A 22,996-nucleotide genomic window follows, 5' to 3' on the forward strand; every position below is an offset into this window, starting at 1 on the left:
TGTGAGAGGACCTGGGATGTTGATGTCGCTGATGATTTTCTCAATTTGCACTTCATTTGCAACGCGAGGATGAGCGGGTTGTCGTTGAGGAATTTGATCAGTATTTTCTTCAGCATCATTTTCCTCAGGTGCATCAGCATGACGTTCTTCATGTTCTGGAATGACTTCTTCAGCAGATTCTTCAGTAGGAATGACATCCTCAGTAGCCTTGAACTTAATAGATTCATCAAGAGGTATTTCATCTGTCACAGGAGGTAGGTGCTCTCTTTACGAGCCATTAGTCTCATCGAACCGCACATCTACAGTTTCAACAACCTTGTGATGACAGGTGTTGAAGACTCTGTAGGTGTGCGAGTCCTTACCATAACTGAGCATAAAACCTTCATGTGCTTTCGGTGCAAATTTAGAATTGTGATGAGGATCTCTAATCCAACATTTAGCACCGAAGACTTTGAAATAACTCGCATTGGGTTTCTTGTCAGTGAGAAGTTCATATGCTGTCTTCTTGAAGAATTTGTGAAGATATACCCTGTTGATGATGTGGCATGCAGTATCAATTGCCTCAGGACAGAAGCGAGGAGGTGTCTTGTACTCATCAAGCATAGTGCGGGCCATCTCAACAAGAGTCATGTTCTTGCGCTCCACGACGCCATCAAGATAGTTATCAAGACCAGTGTTCTTGAACTCAGTTCCATTATCACTCCTGATGTGCTTGATCTTCACACCAAAGTTGGTTGAAGCCCTCGAGGAAAATCGTTTGAAGACTTCCTGCACTTCAGTTTTGTAAGTGATAATATGGACCCATGTATATCGAGAATAATCATCAACAATGACAAAGCCATATAAAGATGCATCATTAGTAAATGTGGCATAATGAGTAGGGCCAAAGAGATCCATGTGAAGCAATTCAAATGGTCGAGTAGTAGTCATGATAGTCTTTGCTGAATGCTTGGCCTTGGTCATCTTTCCAACTTCACAGGCTCCGCATAAGTGATCCTTGAGGAATTTGACATTTTCAATGCCAATGACATGCTTCTTCTTCGCGAGCGTGTGCAGATTCCTCATGCCAGCATGACCAAGTCGTTGATGCCATAGCCAGCCTTCTGAAGCTTTTGCAAGTAGACATGTAGCAGGTTGTGGTCCTGTAGAGAAATCAACAATATACAAATCTCCTCTCCTAAAGCCTTCGAAGACTTTGGAATTGTCAGCTTCCATGATCACAACACAACGATACTTGCCAAAGACAACAACCATATCAAGATCACAAAGCATTGAGACAGATATGAGGCTGAACCCTAAGGACTCGACAAGCATGACTTTGTCCATGTGTCGATCCTTTGAGATTGCAACCTTACCTAGACCCATTACCTTGTTTTTTCCTTTGTCAGCGTAGGTGATATGCTTCAGGTGTGATGGAGATAAAGCAGAGTCCATCAATAAGCTCCTGTCACTAGTCATGTGATTTGTACATCCACTATCGAGGACCCACTCAGTGGCTTTGGGTTGATCATCCTGCAGATGAATTAGTCCAACTTACGAACTCATATACTTCATTCGTGAAGAATATGGTATCAATTTCATCAGACAATAGAACAGATAAAGCAGTATGAGGACGTGAGAAATGAAAATTCATTTCTTCATGAATAGCTTGCGTCCTTTCAAGCATATTCAGGTCTCCAGCAAATTTATCAGACGTTTAAGTTCGTCTGGAGACCTGACCCTGCATAAGAGATTAGTTCTTTTTCTTCACCATCCACATCTGAAGGGGTGGCAAAGAGTTCATCATTCTGCGAGCTCCATAAGAGAAAGGTGGCATAGATGCCAATCCACTTCGTTTCACATAAGAGGGGTTAGGGTAAGCATAAGAGTAAGCAGAGAAATTCTTCAAGGACTTATGAACATGATGATTTGAAGAATAATGCACATATCCATAATCCTTAGATCTTCCCTGCGAAACAGATGGGTTAGCGCGATGATGCTCATATGAGGACTTTGATCCATGTGAGGAGTTTGGTCCGTATGAGGACTTGGATCCATATGAAGAATTTGGTCCATATGAAGAATTTGATCTGGGGTTCCTATTCTTCAAAGGTGGTGTCATGATGACATTCACCTGAAGATTTTCAAGGCACCTTTTGGGAACCTAGATTTTCTTCATAGGAGAACCGTTCCTGCAGTTAGTGCCAACATATCTAGCAAATACTTCACTGTTCTGATTTTTGAACAGTTTATAGTTGGAGTCAATTGACTCATCAGAAGAATATGAAGATTCACATGTAAAGCCAGATAAAGTAGATGGATCCACTGAAGGTCCCTTTGCAGCAACCCATGAGGTTTTGGGATACTGCTCAGGTTTCCAGCAGGTCCCATCAGCATTGAGTTTCCTCTCAAAGGCAATACCCTCTTTCCTAGGGTTCCTGTTGAGGATCTGCTTTTTAAGCACATCACAAAGAGCTTGATGCCCTTTGAGGCTTTTGTACATGCCTGTCATATACAATTCCTTCAGTCCTGCATCATTAGTGATACTAGCAATGTCCTCAAATGAGGAATTAGTGATAGCAGAGGCTGTTGAAGAATTTGCAGCAATGGAAGTATTTGAGCATTCAGGTGAAGAATTAGCAGTTTCACGTTCAATGCACTTCAAACATGGAGGAACAAATTCATCCTGAGTAGCGCTGATCTGTTGAGCAAGTAATGAATCACACTCCTTCTAAAGATCTTCATAGCTCACTCTTAACTGCTCAAGATCTTGCTTTCTTTGAAGAAATTCATAAGAAAGCTTCTCATGATCAGATAGGAGAGTGTTATGATGACCTTGAAGATTGTCAAACTTGGACTGAAGTCTCTGAAGATTTTCAGACAAGATTTTAGTGCGATCCATTTCCTTGCCCAACATATCGTCGCTCTCATTTAGCATGTTTTGAACTTTTTCCAAAACTCTTTGTTGTTTAGTGGCAAGGGAAGCAAGTTTGACATAACTGGGTCCAAATTCATCACCAGATTCATCATCACTAGACTCAGATAAGTAGCATTCAGTTACCTTGGCACCTTTTGCCATAAGGCATGGTGCAGAGGATGATGATTCTGGATTGAAAGTCATAGCCTTGCGCGATTCCATGCAATCCTCGAACCAGATTTCGTGGTGAGATCGATGACTTTCATATACCTCGAAGAGTCGGTCCCAGATGAGTTTCGCATGGCTGAGATGCATAACGTTCCTGAACTGGTTTTGTGAAAAGCTGGAGCAGATTATGTCCTTTGCCGTGAGGTTGAGTAGTGTGTACTTGCAAATATCATTAGCCTCTGCCATCTTGCATAGGTCAGTAAGACCAATTTCGGTGACGGTCCAGAGTTCGTAGCTCATCGCCATGAGGCGCTTCTTCATCATGGCCTTCCACTTGGGATAATCATGACCGTCAAAGATGGGGCATGTCACAGTCTTCATTCTTGCGGTCGACATAACTAAAACTCCAGGCGGTTAAACCAAAATCACACAGAACAAGGGAGTACCTTGCTATGATACCAATTGAAAGTGCGTTATATGTACTAGAGGGGGTGAATAGGCGACTTTTATGAATTCTTTACTGAGGAATTTCAGGGTGAGGAAATTCCTGAGTGAAGAACTACTTGCAGTGGAATAAGTACTCAGAAGTAAACTTAACAGTGCATGAGCATGGTCTTCATGATGAAATGAAAACAAGCACAAAGTACAGAAAGCGTAAACACAGGATAACAGAATGAAGACAAACAGGCTGAAGAAATTAAGTTGAGGAAATAGAGAAAGTCTTCAGTCAAAGTCTTCAAACAGATATGAACAAGCACACAAAACAGAAATGAGGAAATGGAAGGGTTGAGGAAATGGAACCAGGTAGCTTGGTGAAGACAATGATTTGGTAGACCAGTTCCAACTGTTGTGACAGTTCTACGTCTGGTTAGGGCGGCTAGGTATTTAAATCTGAGGACACACAGTCCCGGACACCCAATCCTAAACACGCAGCTCAGGACACTCAGTCCTCACCGTATTCCCCTTGATGTAAGGTCACACAGACCTCGCCAAATCACTCGCGGTAAGTCTTCAGGTGACTTCCAAACCTTCACAGACTCGGTCACTCGGCGATCCACAATTTCCTCTTGGATGCTCTAGACCATGACTCCTAACCGTCTGGAAGATGCACAGTCTTCAAAGGTAACAAGCGTCGGATCCACGCAGGATCAATCTCTTCAGTGATGCTCAATCACTTTGGGTTTTTAGGTGTTTGGGTTTTGGGTTTTCCTCACTTGATGATTTTCGCTCAAAGTACTCGGAGGATGGGATGCTCTCAAATGACTAGTGTCAGTTTCTCTCGGAGCAGCCAACCAGCTAGTGGTTGTAGGGGGTGGCTATTTATAGCCTAGGGAGCAGCCCAACATGATAAGACATAACTGCCCTTCAATGATATGACCGTTAGGTGGGTAGATATTTTGGGACAGCTGACGCATAGCACAGCAACGGTCGGAATTTTGAGTATCAAATTCCTCAGGGCTATCATGTTCCTCACTGTGTAGGCAATCCGCACTGGCGAATTCCTAACTCCTCAGTCAGAACAAATTCCTCAGAGACTAGAAGAACTTCGTCTCTGTCACTGAAGAATATGACTGGACTGTATGGGATTTCCAATGGCTTCACTCAAAGGGATTGGTAGGTGTAGGATTTTGAGTTGAGCATCACATGGAAATTTTTTCCTTAGTATTTCCTCGACCCCCTTTAACAGTACGGTGTTTCCTGTGACTCAAGAAAGAGAAAAATGAAACTACGAAAACAAAAGTCTTCACGCTTCATGTTCCCCGAATGAATACCAAGTCTTCAAGGTCACACCAATTTCTTCACTTTCAAAGTCTTCAGAAATCCAAAGTCTTCAGTCAAAGAACTTCATTTTAGGGGTCGACTTTCTCTGTAAATATCAAATCCTCATACACTTATAGACCTGTGTACACTCACAAACGCATCAGTCCCTTAACCTATAAGTCTTCAATACACCAAAATCACTAAGGGGCACTAGATGCACTTACAGCATCATGCATAGCAGAAGTGGCATCATTAATAACATGCGACATATCAGAATCAATAATAGGTGTAGGTGTCGCAAATTTACTCATAACAGAAGGTGAATCAAGTGCAGAGCTAGATGTCAGTTCCTTACCTCCCCTCGTAGTTGAGGGAAAAAACTTGGTTCTTTCATCTTTCAAGTTCCTCATAGTGATCAAAAGATATAAATCCCAAGTGACTCAAAGAATAGAGCTATGCTCCTCAGCAACAGCGCCAGAAATAGTCTTGATAACCCACAAGTATAGGGGATCGCAACAGTTTTCGAGGGTAAATTATTCAACTCAAATTTATTGATTCGACACAAGGGGAGCCAAAGAATATTCTCAAGTATTAGCAGTTGAGTTGTCAATTCAACCACACCTGAAAGACTTAATATCTGCAGCAAAGTATTTAGTAGCAAAGTAGTATGGAAGTAACGGTAATGGTGGCAAAAGTAACAGTAGCAGTTTTTGTAGCAATCGTAACAGTGGCAACGGAAAAGTAACTAAGCAAAGATCAATATGTGAAAAGCTCATATACAATGGATCAATGATGGATAATTATGTCGGATGTGATTCCTTATGCAATAGTTATAACATAGGGTGACAACGCACTAGCTCCAGTTCATCAATGTAATGTAGGCATGTATTCCGAATATAGTCATACGTGCTTATGGAAAACAACTTGCATGACATCTTTTGTCCTACCCTCTCGTGGCAGCGGGGTCCTATTGGAAAGTGAGGGATATTAAGGCCTCCTTTTAATAGAGTACCGGACCAAAGCATTAACACTTAGCTAATACATGAACTCCTCAAACTACGGTCATCACCGGTAAGTATCCCGATTATTGTCACTTCGGGGTTAACGGATCATTACACATAATAGGTGACTATAGACTTGCAAAATAGGATTAAGAACTCACATATATTCATGGAAACATAATAGGTTCAGATCTGAAATCATGGCACTCGGGCCCTAGTGACAAGCATTAAGCATAGAAAGTCATAGCAACATCAATCTTAGAACATAATGGATACTAGAGATCAAACCCTAAAAAAACTAACTCGATTACATGGTAAATCTTATCCAACTCATCACCGTCCAGCAAGCCTACGATGAGATTACTCACGCACGGCGGTGAGCATCATGAAATTGGTGATGGATGATGGTTGATGATGACGATGGCGACGGATTCCCCTCTCCGGAGCCCCAAACGGACTCCAGATCAGCCCACCCGAGGAAGATTAGGGCTTGGCGACGGCTCCGTATCGTAAAACATGATGAATCTTTCTCTCTGACTTTTTCTCCCCGAAAGTGAATATATGGAGTTGGGGTTGAGGTCGGTGGAGTCCCAGGGGGCCCACGAGGCAGGGGGCCTCCGCCAGGCGGGCCCTGCACCCTCGTGGACAGGGTGTGGGCCCCCTGATGCTGATTCTTTCGCCAGTATTTTTCATTAATTTCAAAACATGTCTCCGTGGATTTTCAGGTCATTACGAGAACTTTTATTTCTGCACAAAAATAATACCATGGTAGTTCTGCTGAAAACAACCGTCAGTCCTGGTTAGTTCTATTCAAATCATGCAAGTTAGAGTCCAAAATAAGGGCAAAAGTTTTTGGAAAAGTAGATACGTTAGAGACGTATCACTTTCCTCCATCACCCGCTTATTCCCCGCAAGATCTCCCTCTTCGACCGCCTTCGACTTCCCCTCCCCTCTCGTAGCCGCCATTGGGTTCACCATGCAAGATAGTCTCGCTGGCGTACTCTTGATGGTGACTCCTAGTAACCGAATAGATCCGCCCGCCGAGGAGGTTTTATGTAGACTCCACCATCACCGTCGGAGGAAAGCTGGAACCCTAGGGGGAAAAAGTATGTACCCTGGTACTGAATCTATGCGCAGTTGGAATGGCGTTTGTCATGGGCCTACCGTAGCGAGACAATAACAAGGAGTAGCAGGACTGGTGAGCCGGATGACCAACATGTTTGCCAATTTCGTTGTATGGAGCGTGTGTGGACCACAAATCCTATATGACGCATATTTCTTCAGATTGTCAGTGCTTTCCACATACCGAGCGATTGAAAATGGGTCAGCCATTTAGTTATAGCATCTCTAGGGATTCCAGTCTAGGAAGGTTCCTACTCTGGTTCCTTCAAATTGTTTTTTATTTATTTATTCTGTTTTGTTTTCTCTACTGGTATTTCTTTTTCATTTTTTTCCTATTCCTATTAACTTTTTGCTTTTCTATTTCCCCCCCAAAAATTGAATTATTTAAATGTTTATATTGTACAAAAAATGTATTAAATGTTTTAAAAATTAAAAAATCATATTTTTTCTCAGATTTTATAAACGTTACAAAGTTTCAAATAATCATTTTTCAAATGTTCATGTTTTCAGAAAAATAGACGGTGAGCCTTCAGAAGAAATGTTCACATTTTTCCCAAAATGTTCTCAAATAAAGAAAAACAAAAACTATTTTTTCAATGATCAAGGTTTTAGAAAAAAATTATTTTTCTAAAAAATAATTCATTTTGAAAGAAAATTCTTAGAATTTCCAAATATGTCTCGCTTTCTTTAGAAAATGAATACATTTTTACAAGAAATATTCTGAAGTTTTAAAATAATGTTCCCAATTTGTTTTGAATTTTTTTACAAACATATTCACCTTTTAAAATTATTTTTTCCACTTTGTATAAAGTGAATGAATCCAAAAATACTTCAAAACTGGTCTGTAGAGTAATCCAAACCAAGACACTGCAGTGCCCCAGACCAAGTCGCTACAGTATGTGGTAATAGGCGGTCTAGTCGGGGAACTTGCCTTTTGCGAAAAGCTAGCTATGTGACGCGGGGCGTCATATAGGAGGTCCCGAGATTGAAGGATATCTCATGTGGAGTGTCTTTACTCTCCTGTCGTTTCTACGCCGACCCAATTCAGAACCTTTTTTCGTTCTATGGCTTTCTCGTTGCTCGATTGCTAAGGTTCATTGGTTTAGTCCGGTTTTTTTTTTTTGCTTCATCATTTTTTGTTTTTGATTCTCATTTTCTTTGTTTCTTCAGTGTTTTCTTTGGTTTTTCTGTTTTTCTTTCTTTTTTTCACAGCTTTTCTTCATTTCTGTCACAACTTTGACTTTTTTCCCTTATTTCTTTCTTGGTTTTCACTAGGTTTTCTTTTGCTTTCCTTTATTTCTTCATTTTACTTTGCCTTTTTTCTTGGTTTTCTTTGTTTTTCTTGGTTTTCTTGCTAAGAAAAGGAATAAATCACCCAAGCTTTGTCATCGATCCTAAAAAACCTAGAGAAATAATAGGACACTGAGAGGTCTATAACCTACACGTATTCACTTGTTCTTCTACAAGTGGTCGTTGTTGCAGACAATTTCAGACAACTTATTAAGCGGTTAGAGAATGTACTTCTATATTCTGTTAACTTTCCTTACAACTCAAAATTCCCATCTTTTACTATGATGCCCCAAAACCTCAAAAGCGCTTCGGTACAAACAAGAAAGCAATCTGTAAAATGATATAACTATGAACGGGTTGTGGACCGCGAACATCAGCCCCGACTTGGGTGCGGAAGCCTTACAGGAGTTCCTACGTCTTTGGCAGAGGGTTCAAACTTGGGAGATGTTGGCAAATGTGCCGTACAGAACCACTTGGTCTTGGGAGACGAATGGCAAGTTCAAAGTGAGATCAGCGTACGTAGCTAGGTTATGGGGCAGGGAGGTTCTATCCACAACGGAGTTGACTTTGAAATCGCGAGCTCCATCACAATGCAAATTCTTTACTTGGCTTGCACTCCGTAATAGATGTTGGACGTCGGATCGCCTTGCCAGGAGAGGATTACCGCATCAAGACAAGTGTCCCCTATGTGATCAAGAGGAAGAAACAGTAGGCCATGTGTTGCTAACATGTGTCTTTGCCAGGACGATATGGGTGGCAGTCTGTCAGGCATCGAGGAAGCCTGACTGGATGCATGACTCCCTCGAACCATGGCTATGTAGCAAACAAGGACTAAGCACCATGAGCAGAAAAGATCTTCACACTTTCCTCTTGCTAACGATGTGGGAGTTGTGGAAGCATAGGAACGCCATTGTGTTTGATGGAGCCTCGCCATCGATCAGTCTTTTATGCGTAGAATCAAATCCGAAGGCAAGACTTGGTAGATATCTGGACTTGTGAAAGAGAATGCCGATTTTGTGTTTGCAACCTTAGAAGGGTGGAGCAATGGGGAGGACTAGTCTTCAAATTAGAGGTGGGGTGGAGTTGTGTGTGTGTGCGTGTGAGAAATCGCTGCATTTGTAAATGACTGGTGGAGGCTTTCTATGCTTTTTCTTCTTTAATATATGATATGCACACTCGTGCATATTCAAGAAAAATATAACTTGTGCATATTCAAGAAAAATATAACTATGAAGATTTGAGGACAAACTATTGGACCACCATTATTGGACGGGCATGAACTGAAAGGAGCAGAAAGGAGATATCACATATAAAAATGTACACATGTGTCTAAAATATGGGTAGAGCTTAGCTGAAGATGGTGAATCCATACGCAAATTTAGAACCAGGTTATGATTGACATCCTCCTCTTCTAGTCTATAGAAAAGTTTGGTCATTAGAGACCGACTCCTTGTGAATCTCCATAACTGGATGCAGCAAAAGCGGAACTAAGTGAACACGACAGTCATGAAATATCATTTATAGCAAGGTCATGCTTCTTCCTATATATAAAAAACTAAAAATGTAACTATATCTGGGTACAAAAAATGGAGTAATGTTACGATATCAAAATAATTTAGCTATCAATTATGAAATGCACATGTTAAGTAAGCTAAATATAAATATACGTTGCACAAAGGTGAAAAATCCAGCCTATTGGGAACCATCATATTAGAAACCAATTTCAAAAGGTGGAGACATCAAAATATTCTCCTGAGTGCTCACCTAAGCTTTTATTGGCACTTGGTTTAAACTAATAGGTTTTAGATCCTGCAAGTATACTCCTCTCCTTCGAAAATAGAGCATGTATGTCTGTCAGAAATAAGTACATGAGGAAGAGAAATATATCCGAGAATATTCCTGGTTAATTAATTTATAACCTATTTGGCACAAATCAAAATGATCTTCTATCGAGAATATTTCCAACCAATAAATTTCCAATCTGACTCATATCGGTTCACAATATTGATTAATAATGCTTACACTCATTTGGTGTTGCCCTGTAGGAGAAGAATAAGGAACTGTTAACATGGCAACCCTCTATCCAAAATTCTTCATGTACATCAAAGAAATCTGGATAGAAACAAACGGTTCCTTTCCTTTTGGCCCATCGAGCACAACATCCAGATTATGGAGCTAGTAAGGCTAGCATTTTGCTGGATGTTCGTGAAGACATGAGGCTAAGTACACAAATTCCTTTATAGATCGAAGAACTAACATGCACCACATATCTCATAACTAAATTGTACTGCTCGTCAATTATACCTTTGAAAAACACTCTAGTATTCTAAAATTTAATGTATGTCATTCGGTGGAATTTTCTCTTGACGTCTACCATGATACATACCATTTATAGTAAAAATTTACATAAAGACCAATTTCAGGAAAAAAGAACATTACTTCTGATAGTGCATGAATAAGAATAACACAAAATTACCTCTTCAAAAACATGTACTCTACAAGTTGGAACTTGGAACAAGGAAACTGAGACAATTCTAGAACATAAACGACCATTAGAAAGTATCTAGAGTTAATAGATGGGAAATACATCAGGTTACTCTTACCTAGGTGGTGGGGTAGTACTCTCTCCGTTTTTATTTAGTCTGCATATTAGGTTTGACTGAAGTCAAACTTCATAAAGTTTGACCAACTTTATAGAAAAAATTATAAGCATTTACCATAACAAATCTATATGATGTGTTAGTACATTCAACAATGAATCTAATAGTATTGATTTGTTATTGTATATATTAATATTTTTGTTCATAAACTTAGTCAAAGTTTATAAAACTTGACTTTGACCAAAGCTAATATGCAGACTAAATAAAAACGGAGGGAGTATAACTGCAGGGCGGCGGCTGCCAACCATCACCTAGGGGCACACGAGGACTTGAGTCTCAGCTCTCAACTGGAACAACAACTAAAGGCAACAATTTGGCAGACATTCAGATATACTGTCATGAACACACATTTTTGCCCATGAATATATTTTTCACTATCTAGGATCTCGGATCAAGCACAAGATAAAAAAAAGTGAAGTGCACAAAAATAGGATCTGAAGCAAAAGAAATCGAAGGTTTCTGAGCAGCCAGAAAGGTTAGGGACTCATATGGTGCTGAGGGCACCTGTTGTCTCCTTCAGTTCCCGGCCTAATCTGATGTTGCCGCTTCCCATGGAAGAGAGGGACCGAGGGAGGCTCACGAACGGAGAACCCCTCACGCACGCCCGAGGAGGAAAGGAAGACCAATCTGCTGGAGGTCGCCGACGCTTTCTGCTCATGGCAACGCCGTCGAATGACTGCAGCAGCGGATGACACCTCGAAATAAAGGACATGTAAGAGGGATGTGAAACCAATCAGTTCCTTTCGGTGCACATATAAGCTCTCCCAGACGAGATGAGGATGCAAGCAGGCATGGAAATCAAGCACTTCGGTGAATCCCTCGGTGGCCATTGGCGCCGGTCTGCGTCTTGAAGAAGAGGGCCACCCGCTAGTGGCCGTTATCCAAATCGTGTTCTTGTTCCCTCTTCGCCTCGAGGGGCTTTTGCCTTGGTGGTCTGACGTGGACCTATGCCAGGGTCGCCGAGAAGGCAGTGAGGCGCTGACGGAACAGGATCAGGATCCCCTCCCAGGCGGGCGGCGCCCTCCACGTCGGGCATGAAAAGAGCCGATGGGAAGGAGGGGAGGTGGGGGAGAAGGGGAGACCAGCTGCGGCTAGGGATTGCGGGCAGAGAGACGTGCGTAGTTGGGTGGTTTTTCTCCACCGGTTTTGTGTTGCGTTGCGTGCACGGATATAGGAAAGAAATTGGTGGATTGATTCCTTTCCTCGGTGGTGTGGAACGAAACAAGGAAAAAAATCAATCGAGGGGGAGTCCTGTCGATCAATGGGAGAAGTACTAACAAACGAGCGAACGAACGACCTACGGACTCCTCCTTGTGAGTAGAGAAAATGAAAGAGTGGATGATGCGAAGTCTGTTTGCTGAAGGTTTGCTGTTGTAGAATGTTCATTTTATCCTGCGTACTCGTTGCATCATCCACTCTTTGTGCATCATAATTTTGTGCAAAGAACCCCATTACCGTCAACGTTACTCCAGCAACACGATGATGCAGAAGCCAAGTTATCCTCCTTTAAAAAACCCAATGTAATTCAAGGTAAACAGTAGCATGCTATTATTATTACATGTCTTCGTCACTTGTAGTTGTAAGCTCAAATAAACCACTGACATATATAATGGAAATAAATATTCGAGCTCACATATATGATTGTTCAAAAAATATGGGAATATGTGGAACCTGTATAGCACGTACACTGAATCACATACATACATACAAATGTATTAACAAGCAACAAGTCTAAGATCGGCCGATCGAAACATACATGCGTAGTATATCAACACTATCAATTGGACCATTAATTGAAATGTACGTATGTATGAGTAGCACACAAACTATTATTGATCATACCCTAAAACGAAATCCTGCAGATTCATTGAGTTTCCACCTTGGAGCTGGAGCTGCTGGCCGCCGGTCGTAGGAACATAGTGATCGCAAGACGCCATCCAGGTCGAGAACTTCTCGTCGGCACCGACGACGGCGCTGCCATCCGGGCACTGTAGCTCCGGCAGCGGAGGAACTCCGCCTTGAAAGGCTCCGGCTGTAGCTAGCTGCTTGTTGTAGAGGAAGTCGTACAGCTCGTCGACGTGGCCGTAGCCGAAGCCAGCACCTACCATTGACCCCGAGCTCATCTCGACGGTACTGGCCACTCCAGCGGCCTCGCCGGCAGGAGAGCCAAACCCTAGCTTGGAGGCGGATCGCTCCTCGAAACTTCCCGGCACCGGCATGTCGTAGCTCGCGCCAGCGGAAGGGTTTAGCTGTTGCTCGGCTTCCACGACGTCCGCGGCGGCAAGGGAGTGACCGTGACTGACAGTCGTCATGGCAACTGCGTCCGTCGGTGGCTCGAGCTTCGGCCACTGCGGCGGCGCGTTGCTGGCGCCGCAGCCGAACGCGCTGTAGAGTCCCTGCAGGCGCATGTGGAGCTGGATCCGCTCCAGCGCTGACGAGCTCAGGGCCGCGGTGGCGCCGTTAGCGTTCCCGCTGCTGCTGGCGCCGCCGCCGCCCGCCGCCAGGTAGGAGTAGGGCATCGGCGCGTCTTGGCTGGCGCGCTGCAGGCGGCGGGACGGCGCGCGCTTGCCGAGGAGCTTCTTCTTGAGCTTGGTGTTCCAGTAGTTCTTGATGTCGTTGTCCGTTCTCCCCGGCAGCTGCGCCGCGATGATCGACCACCTGAATCCATGGTCCATCCATGCGTTAATTAGTATAGCATTTCTAGTGCATCAGTTAAGAGGTCGATCTATCGATGTGATTTTGATGGATCAGGAGAAATTGAAGGGGAATTTGCGGTGGAGATTAATTACTAGAACGTGGTGCATGCGATGAGACAAAAGAATTGAGGTTAGGTAACTAATTGACTACCTGCTGCCGATGCTAATGTAGAGACTGCAAATGATGTGCTCCTCTTCCTCTGTGAAGTCACCGTGCTTGATGTTTGGCCTCAGATAGTTGAGCCATCTGAGCCTACAGCTTTTGCCGCACCTCTTCAGCCCTGCACAACCAAACATACCTAGATCTTCAGTGACAATTTAGCAAGAACACACATCTGTAAGGAAATTAATTACAAGAATAAATGTTTGAATTGTCAATACAACAATTAATTATCTTATGATTGACATAGAAGTACTACAGAGCTAGCTACTAACACACTAGGTATAGTGCTGAAAGATCACATGCCCTACAATTATCTATGCATCAGTAAAGTAGTTAAGGCTTAATCACATGTTTGTTCTTCATGCAATTACCAAGCAAGTTTCGTCCCAATGTTTCATATTTTATAGTAGAAAGGAAAGTTGCTTCTTTGTCAAGATGATCGATCCCATCTAACTAGATCTGTCACCCTAGGACAAACAAATAGGCCAAACCATGGATGGAACATCATAGCTAGCTTTCTCCCCTCAAAAGTTTAAGAACAACTAACTGTAATTCCATTGGTTGCAACTGAAAACTACAGCTAGCTAGCTTGAATCGGGTACCAAACCCCAGCATCGAACCATACAGATAGCACCAACATTGGCTCTGGCTCAAGGTGTATAATTGAGAAAAAGGAGGTGGATGTGCTTCGAAAGCTGAAATCAACAGGACACAAATATATCTATCCGCCATGTAAAAATGTCCCCTTTCAGATTGACCAAACGTGAAAAAGCATACAGTGGCGGTACTGGCTATGGCTAGTTGCTCCGGGGAGTAGCTAGGTAGCTATATCCATGTCTTGCAACATTAATACCGGCCCATTTATGGGAAAGAAGAGACAGATCAGACTTGACCAAATCGAGGAGAGAGTGGAAGATGGGGGTGTAATTAACCACAAGATTAGGTTCGACTGTTCAAGGCAAGAGCGCGCTGGTCAATCAAAGGTCGGCACAACGGAAAAAGGAGACCACCGGCCGGCCACCGCCCAGCGATATATAGTACTCAGGGCAGGGTTGAAGGGACAAGAGGGGCGTACCGATCTTCTGCGGCAGGGCGATCCAGTTGCCGCCGGTGCCGTTCTCGTCGATGTAGGCCTTGAGCTTGGCGTCCTCCTCCGGCGACCACGGCCCCTTCTTCACCGTCGCCTTGTCGCAGCACGGCGCCCTCCCCATGGCCGCCCGGCGGGGGTGGGATCGGTGGTCGAAGTCGATCGACCTCCTCCTCTTCTTCCTCCTCCCGACGCGACAGCGACAGCAAGCCGGCCGGAGAAGAGATCGGAGATCGGCTGAGCTCGATCGAGCAGTGGAAGCGGCGATCGATCGATGTAGGTAGCAGCGTTGGACTGGGGCGGCCGGTGTGTTGGACTGGGGATGGAGTAGTGACGGGTGTGTGGGTTTGGGAAGAGACGAGGAAGGCGATGTGGGGAGCTTTATAGCCGGGATCGCGCGGACAGCGGGAGAGAAACTCGGGGGTGCCTGGCCGCGCGCCTTGCCTTGTGATGTGACGGTTGCTGCCGCGCAGGGACAACGGGGTCCGGTCCTGTCCTCACCAGGGCTTCTGCTACCATGCACCACCCAGGATCTTCTCTGCCCAACACACTCTGCATGCATGTACACCTTTTTTTTTGAGAGAGAGAGAACTGTGCGTGTACTCGTTTTGGTCACCATGGATGTGTATTTTGACGAGAAGAAAACAAATCTTGGCGTTTGGAAATGGTGGCATGGGAATTGTTCAATTGGTTTGGCTGGTGTGTGAACAATACGCCGTGTTTGAGTCATGTAATGTAATCTTGTTACTGACCGGTTGTGATTTTGATTTTATTTTTGTTTTGACTTGCTCGATTGTTTGATACTACTTGTTAATAAAGACAGTGGTGTGCATCACAATAATGCAGAGGCTGAGATTAACCCCTTTCAAAAGAAAAACATGACGAGTTGTTGTTACAACTAGCACACACATCTATATACCAAACTAAACTGAATAACGGATGACTCTCGCAGAAGGCAAACATCTTTAGAAAGGGGTCATTGTTCTTGTGCGCGCCATTGTAACCAAATTTATGCAATCCAAGGTGAATCGGAGGTTTTCACCATGGAGAACAATGACCTTTACTGCAATGACAACGCCTTCACGGGAGAGAACACACTCGTCCTCTTCTATTGTTGGATCCATCCGGACATGTATGTATCTAGGGATTTCAATCTAAAACTATAGTGTCACTTTACACACCAAAACATTCTACTGCATTTTTTATTTTGTTTGTCAAAAAGTGTGAATTTTTTCTAGATTTTTCAGCATATGATAGTGCTGATTTTACAGGATTTTCAAAAAAAATCTGTACACTTTGAATTTTTTGTCAAAATTCGACCAAAAGGGGCTAAAATCAAATATCTACCATACTTCTAAATCTATTTGTCAACAAAGTGTGAAATTTTTCCCAGATTGGTCACGATGATATAGCGCTAGTTTTACAGAATGCTTTCAATATTTTCTGAACACTTCGAATTTTTTGTCAAAATTTGACCAAAAGGGGCTAAAATTAAATATCTACCATACTTCTAAATCTATTTGTCAACAAAGTGTGAAAAATTTCCCAGATTGGTCACGATGATAGTGCTAGTTTTGCAGAATGCTTTCAATATTTTCTGAACACTTTGAATTTTTTGTCAAAATTTGACATAAGGGGGCTGAAATTGAGTTTCTACTGTACCTTTAAACCTATAAGTCAATAAAAGTGTGAAAATTTCCCAGACTTGTCTGCATGGCAGCGTTCATTTTACAGATTTTTTTATGGACACTCTTTGAATTTTTCGTCAAAATTTGACCAAAGAGTGGGTGCTGATTTGGCTGCTGCGGGCCGGTCAAATAGGTATGCCAAAACCACCTTTAGGCCAAGTGAAGGGGTAATTTGAACCGTTTTGAGAGCTGGTATAGAGTTCAGGGCTGTAAATTAAACTAGGGCATGAATTCTGGGTTGAAATATGCACTTCACCTCCGCTAATTTAACTAGCCTGTGTTCCGCTAATTAACTAAGGCATCTTCTACTTAAACCAGACAAGGCTTATTAATGGCATTGGTCCTTTTCCTCACCTTGTGTAAAATCCCTCGTGGTCCGAAAAAAGAAACATTTGAGCCTGATGAAGCGTTCATCCAAGTCATGCTTGGAACACAAGCTAGTAGCTTGCTCTCCGGTTCTGCCGCGCGCAACCGATCCTAGGTTAGGGACGTCTGGCTGGCGTGTGCGACGGCTACTAGACCTCATCTCGCACGCTTTTCTTCTCGCTGCCTGCCTACCTTTCCCCCAGATTTATTCCTGTCCCGAGACCTCATCGCATCTCCATGCCATTGACGAATTCCTCTCTCAGATCCAAGTCCAACACCGTGCGTACCCTTCGCATCAAATGCCCCCGGATCACACAGCAGATGCATGAGCCCTTCAGAGTTCAGACCTAACGCTCCAGTTGATATAGTAGTAACAGATCACAGATGTCGCAATATGGGCTAGACTGCCCGAGCGACTTTCAGGGCACCATCCCCAGTCTGAAGACGTACCACTATATTGCCACTGTTCTGTTCAAACGACGCATGCATTGACTACATGAGTAGATTATTGTTGCATTGGCAGATGGTCCAAGTAGCCGGGCTAGCCGAAGCAGGAGGAGGAGTGCTAGTGCATGTTTTCAACTACAGTAAATTAATTAACTTGACAAACACGTATACGACGCAATGAGCTCACCATCATCGGCTACATGTGCCTGTCCACACATCTACGAAAGTTTCTGTTTAAACCAACTTGGGTTATTTTCTGCATATGCTTACGTGGTGTTACCGCAGGGATCGATCGAAGAAGCCACGTTATATATAAAAGGTTCGGTAAATAAACATGAGTGGTGCAACAACTAGAAATTCTACAGCAAGTTGGCTGTCGATCTGGCCGCGGAAACCTCGTGTACTTTCGATCGCGCGCGCGCACACGCACGTTATGCGCGTACGGCTTTTTCCCGGCATTGTTGAATTGATCCAAGTTAAGGTTCAGAGAATCTGTCAAGATCCAAGAAAAAGTAGAGAAACCAGAGGAGAAATTAATATTAGGGTGAATATATTCACAAGAAACACAGCAACAGATTGGATGTTGTATATGTGTGCACTATATGTGTCGTGGAGTACCTTGTTCTGACAAATCTGGCATGCTGCCTAAATCCACGGTTTCCAGTTAACCAGTTAGAGAGAGTTCATGCATACGTATGTTGTTTGTTTTGACCGTCTCTTCACCCAGTAGTCCTCCATGCTGCAGGCTGTGCCCTGTTTTCTTGTACCACCTAACTAACTTGGAAATTTCCGTTCGCCTATGGAATGCTACATGTGTCATGTGTGTGTGTTGGAGAGTACTAGCATCTAGGTACCCTAGAAGAAAAGGGAAGGGAGGGAATAATTAACAATGTCTCAGTTTCATGGGTAGCTGCAGGGTAACTAACTATTTACAGTCATATATACTCAACAACTCTAACTAACTAGTATCATCATTGGACAGTGATATAAACAAAATCACCTACAAGTACAACCAAGACATGTGCATCCAAGTGAAGGGAACTAGTCCTGATTTACTATGACAATTCATCTTGAGAACTAGCAGCTGGTTGAGTAGCCTTCAATTCCTTTGCTACCAATTTACCATGACATGACACTTAATCTTGGGGACTAGCTGGTTGAGCAGTATTCAATTCCATGCATCTAACTTTCTTTCAACTAGTTGGCTCTCATTTGCTACTGTGTAGACAAGTGGCCAAGGTCCACCTCCAAATTTATGCACCGAGGAGGAAGGTCCAAGCAGGAAGGGGTTGAGAATTAATGGCAAAAGCTAGCACTTTACATTTCATATTATTTAGCGCTAAACAAGTGTTAATCACGTTGGCGCGAAATCAAACTCTCGCGCATTGACCCTAGTTTGATGAGTCATGGACATTCTATTTCTTTCTTTAGTAATCGGCGTACGGAGGTGCTAAGCCCACGACGACGATGCACACATCGTAATCAACCACGACCCATCGGTCCCACCGTCAGCGACTCGAGGTGAAGCCAGCAATGGTAAATCGACCCGATGGGTCCAGAATGAGACATCACCTTTTTCTGAAAAGGCAATCCGGGTTAATCCGGCATGATCAAGTCCACAGGATAGACTTTGTTAGCCCTAAAGCAAGGATGGCTTAAAATATGCACCCCTTCATATGGCAGCAGGGAGAAAGGATTGGAGGAGTCATTTGGGATTTTCCCGCTTGTCATTTCCTGCAAGGTCATATTCCCCATGCATACACGGCCTGTCATCAGCAACTTGACACAGTCTTAAATCTTGGCAAGAGGAAAAGAGAGATGAGCACAACGGGAAAAGTTGGGGAAAAGGCAGTGGGGGAATAACCGGATATACATATCTTTGATGAGCCACATTGGAGTCTAGCATTTGAAGCCATGCACGCATAATAGTAGTACTTGACCTAAAGAGAGGCTGTACCCCAAAGCAAAGTACATGATGCATGCATCGGTTATATTAAGGCACATTGCTAAAGCCATCAAAGGTGATGTACATGGTATGATTTGTGCCACAAGGGGAGAGGGGGGAACTTGCCACCCAAAAAAACCGCAATGACGTAACTCCGGTCATGAATTCCGTCAAATCTTCTAAGATACTATAAACGCACATTTACTCCCCGTGGATATATATATATACACACACACACCCAGTTGCCGTGCCGACACGATTTCGCCAACGTGGCACGAGTTTGGACGGCCGAGATGACAATGCGTGCCAGTGACATCGATTTCTGACCGGACAATTCGCGGCCAAGTAATATATATACCCGTGAGCCACAGATAGATCGCCGAGGGCCGAAACATGTACATGGATCCAAGAACGAGGCCCTTGCAACTTTTAACTTTATCACCACCAGCATCAGGCACATGTATATCACATATGCCCTGTCAATCCGTTTTCCAGAAGTGATATTTATCTCTTGGCGGTGTCCAAATAACAGGTGCCACGGGGGCTCATGGCCCTTTGCCGGTTAGGAGAAAGCGCCACCCTTTCCCCCGACAGGCTAGCCGGGGATTGGACCGGGCGTCAAGACGATGGAGCACCTGTCTGTCCCTAGGCCCGCCCCCTGCTGCTCCTGCTCGTATCATTGGCAAATGATGGCACAGCGGCATGGCAAAAGGCTACTGCCTGCGCTGCTGCACACTGACACTGCAATTTCACTGCCCCTGACAGCCAGCAGTTGACGCTTGACACGGTGGCCCATGTCGCCAACCTAATTTATCAGCGCTCTTCCAGCAAGTGAATATAAGTATAGAAAAAATTAGGTTGAAAAAAGAACAGTCACACCGTCCAGCTAAGCTCTTCTTCTAGTATATTAACAACCATAGAAAGCTCTGATTATCCAGCATCCATGGCGAGGTTGACAGTGGTTGCTGGCTGCTACGGGTCAGACCGAATGTGCTTGGTCCTGAAGCAACGAGCAAGATATCCACATCACTAACGACCATGCACCAATTTACTTTCTTTGCATGCCACGTTTAAAAATGGACACCTTTCTGCTGAAAGAAAAAAAATAGTGTTTCCTTCTGAACTGTTTCATGTCAGTCGTGACACCTCACGTATATATGGGCACTTCGTGAGCTATATGTCTCTAGGTTTGTTGATGTACTCTCTTGGATCCAAAGTAAGTGTCGTGGTTTAAACAAGGGTTGAACTCATCTTAATTTAAAATCGTGACACTTATTATGGATCGGAGGGAGTACTGAATAAAAGAGCACAAGGAAGGCGCACACCTCACGCACACGCACGCAAGTCCAATGCAGTGCTCACGCTGGAGGTTGGAGCTCATGCACATGGATGGCGTCCTGGCTAATCCATCCATTGGAAGCTGATCATCAACATCTACCCAGCTGCATGAACTCACCCCGGGTACAAATGCAGGCAGATCAGACGGGTCGCTGCCACCCTAGCTATGCTAGTGAAAAGGAGCTTGGCTTTTAACTTAGCCACGGCACGTGTCGTGCCGAAACCGCGCTGGCGTGCCGGAGAAATCTCCTTGGGAGATTCCCGTCGCTGCAACCGTCGCGTTGCCGGCCGGGGCTGCCATAGGAGATTGATTGGCGGTGGTACAGGGGAAGGAAAAGGCTCTGGCTTTACCCCGCACGCAGCTGTTCAAATTCCGTCGCGTCGGATACGACCAAAGGGCCGGCGCCAAGGCACGCCTGAATATTCAATTGAATTCCAGGCTTTTTTGTGTGAGACGTTCAGGAATTCAGGGCCGGCACTTGGGAGTTACTCCGTCCGGGTTGTGATGCTGAGAGGCCTAATAAACCCGAACGGAGGGACCAGAGATCTTTCAGTTAATCTAATGCTACTGTACTACTGTAGTTATTTGACTTTAACCTGTCAGGAACTGGATAGTGGATAGGGAGTGAACTGCCAACCTCACGGAGCTGATAACATGAAGAGATTTGCTTCATTTCGACCTATCAAAACTGTTTCCCCGAAAAAGGGGAGCAACTTTGCGTCTGCATTTTACCATGAACCATCTCGGAGGTGAAACCACCAACCTCCTTAGCGCCATGAGGCGTTAAATCATGAATTCATGCTGACAGGAAATCTGGTGGAGCGTTACAATTTTTCTCCGGCAACAGTGTCCCGGGTACACGGAACCGCGGGCGTGAAGACACCTGCATGATCTATGCAAAAGAGAACACAGTGCAAACACAACCCTCAAGTCCAGGAAACTGTGCGGGCACATTATTGTGATGGCAAGGCTTGGAGCTGTCATTTGTGCATGCCTGAGAATGGCAAAAAACTGAGATAACCCAACTTCCCTCTTGGTAAGCAGGCACGTCGATCAGTCACTCACCCACATTATCGTCAACAAGAACAGTTGACAGTAAACGGGCACAGTAGAAACCATTCAACTGGTATGAATTGCAATCACAACAGCATGCACGCTCAAGTCAGCCAGCATGAACCCTAACAAGCTATGTGTAGCTGGATAGCCTGCTGGCGTGTCTCAGCAAGAGGCCGGCCAGCCAAGCAGCTGTGCCACACCTACCATCCATCCACACATGATGTGCCACACACACAATCACAATCACAATCACAATCACGCAGCAGACCCTCCCCTCTGTCTCTCCGGGGCGCTTTGCTTTTGACTTGTCACCTACGCGCACAAACCCTGGATAATGTCCAGCTCCTTCCAGGAGACAGATCACACATACATACGGATCATTCTGAAATTCTCTTATCATCATGAAATTCCTCCTCCCGTTGAATCATGCATCGGCGGGGGGCGCAACGCGACGGGCAGAAGAGATCGAAAAGCGGCGACGGCCGACGACGATTTGTTTACGTGGTTTTGACTTTGGGTGCTGTTTTTGGCGCTAAGATAATGCTAACATCCGGCTAATTGTGCGGTTTGGTGAGGAATTGTGACGGGTGCCTGCTGCAGGCCTGGCTAATCAGTGGTGGAGACAAGCATTACACAATGCCTACCCTAAAGCAGCCCCACATGAACCATGCTTGCCCTAAAATAGCTCGGGTACAGATGTACCATAAGGGATGAGATGGTTAAGGACAAGGAGCAGTGTGTGATGAGTTGATGACACTGCCTGCAATGTCAACATAGCAGTAGCTCTGAAGAAAATGCACTGCTAGCTCACTGCATTATTGAAGACAGGGAGGTGCACATCAGACTGAAAACCATAATGTGAGTTAAAGCAGAACTCATCCTAATATGTTACTGCTCTATATGTAATCTTGGTCTGGTAGCAGTTGTAAACCGCAGTCAAATGAGCTCCCAAAGAGGAGAGAAAAGAAGAGAAAGTCAGACAGGCACAGTACTGAGAATGAGAATCTCAGAATGTTCCGAGACAGCAAGCGTACAACCATAAACTTCATGGAGCAGAGCAACCTAAACAGGACCCTTCATTAATTAATGCTAACTTGGCAGAACTATAAGCAAATGAGAAAATATGTGGGGCTCAGTCTCAGTAGACACATTTTCTAAGTGCTCCAGCACAGTGCAGATTTGGTAAGCTTGCCTCCAGAACGACATTACCAAGCTAGGTTCTGGTGGCCACACTGAGCTCATCAGAGGCGCATTCAAATCGGTCACCACTGGACAATAATTACCAAGCAAGCACCAAGACTGGTGGGATCA

At 44.2% G+C, this 22,996-nt stretch overlaps 1 protein-coding gene across 1 annotated transcript; it reads right to left on the bottom strand.

Annotated features, from left to right (window-relative positions):
* Positions 1 to 12,478: 12,478 nt before the first annotated feature.
* On the bottom strand, positions 12,479 to 15,229 carry LOC125512754 (transcription factor MYB36). Its single transcript, XM_048677847.2, has 3 exons — positions 14,833 to 15,229; positions 13,746 to 13,875; positions 12,479 to 13,556 (listed from the first exon to the last, which is right to left on the bottom strand). The coding sequence occupies exons 1-3, from the start codon at positions 14,966 to 14,968 to the stop codon at positions 12,728 to 12,730; spliced, it is 1,095 nt and encodes a 364-aa protein (XP_048533804.1). The 5' UTR covers positions 14,969 to 15,229; the 3' UTR covers positions 12,479 to 12,727.
* Positions 15,230 to 22,996: the final 7,767 nt, after the last annotated feature.

Source organism: Triticum urartu, chromosome 6A (genome assembly GCF_056163025.1).
Source record: "Triticum urartu cultivar PI428250 chromosome 6A, HENAU_Tu73, whole genome shotgun sequence".
NCBI classification, from domain to species: Eukaryota; Viridiplantae; Streptophyta; class Magnoliopsida; order Poales; family Poaceae; genus Triticum; species Triticum urartu.

Excerpts from the sequence above, each read along its gene's own strand:
- LOC125512754 (XM_048677847.2), bottom strand. The coding sequence starts at position 14,968 with ATGGGGAGGGCGCCGTGCTGCGACAAGGCGACGGTGAAGAAGGGGCCG. Across the intron at positions 13,876-14,832 it reads CGCCCTGCCGCAGAAGATCG|GGCTGAAGAGGTGCGGCAAA; the intron begins GTACGCCCCTCT and ends TTGGTTGTGCAG. Across the intron at positions 13,557-13,745 it reads TACATTAGCATCGGCAGCAG|GTGGTCGATCATCGCGGCGC; the intron begins GTAGTCAATTAG and ends CCATGGATTCAG.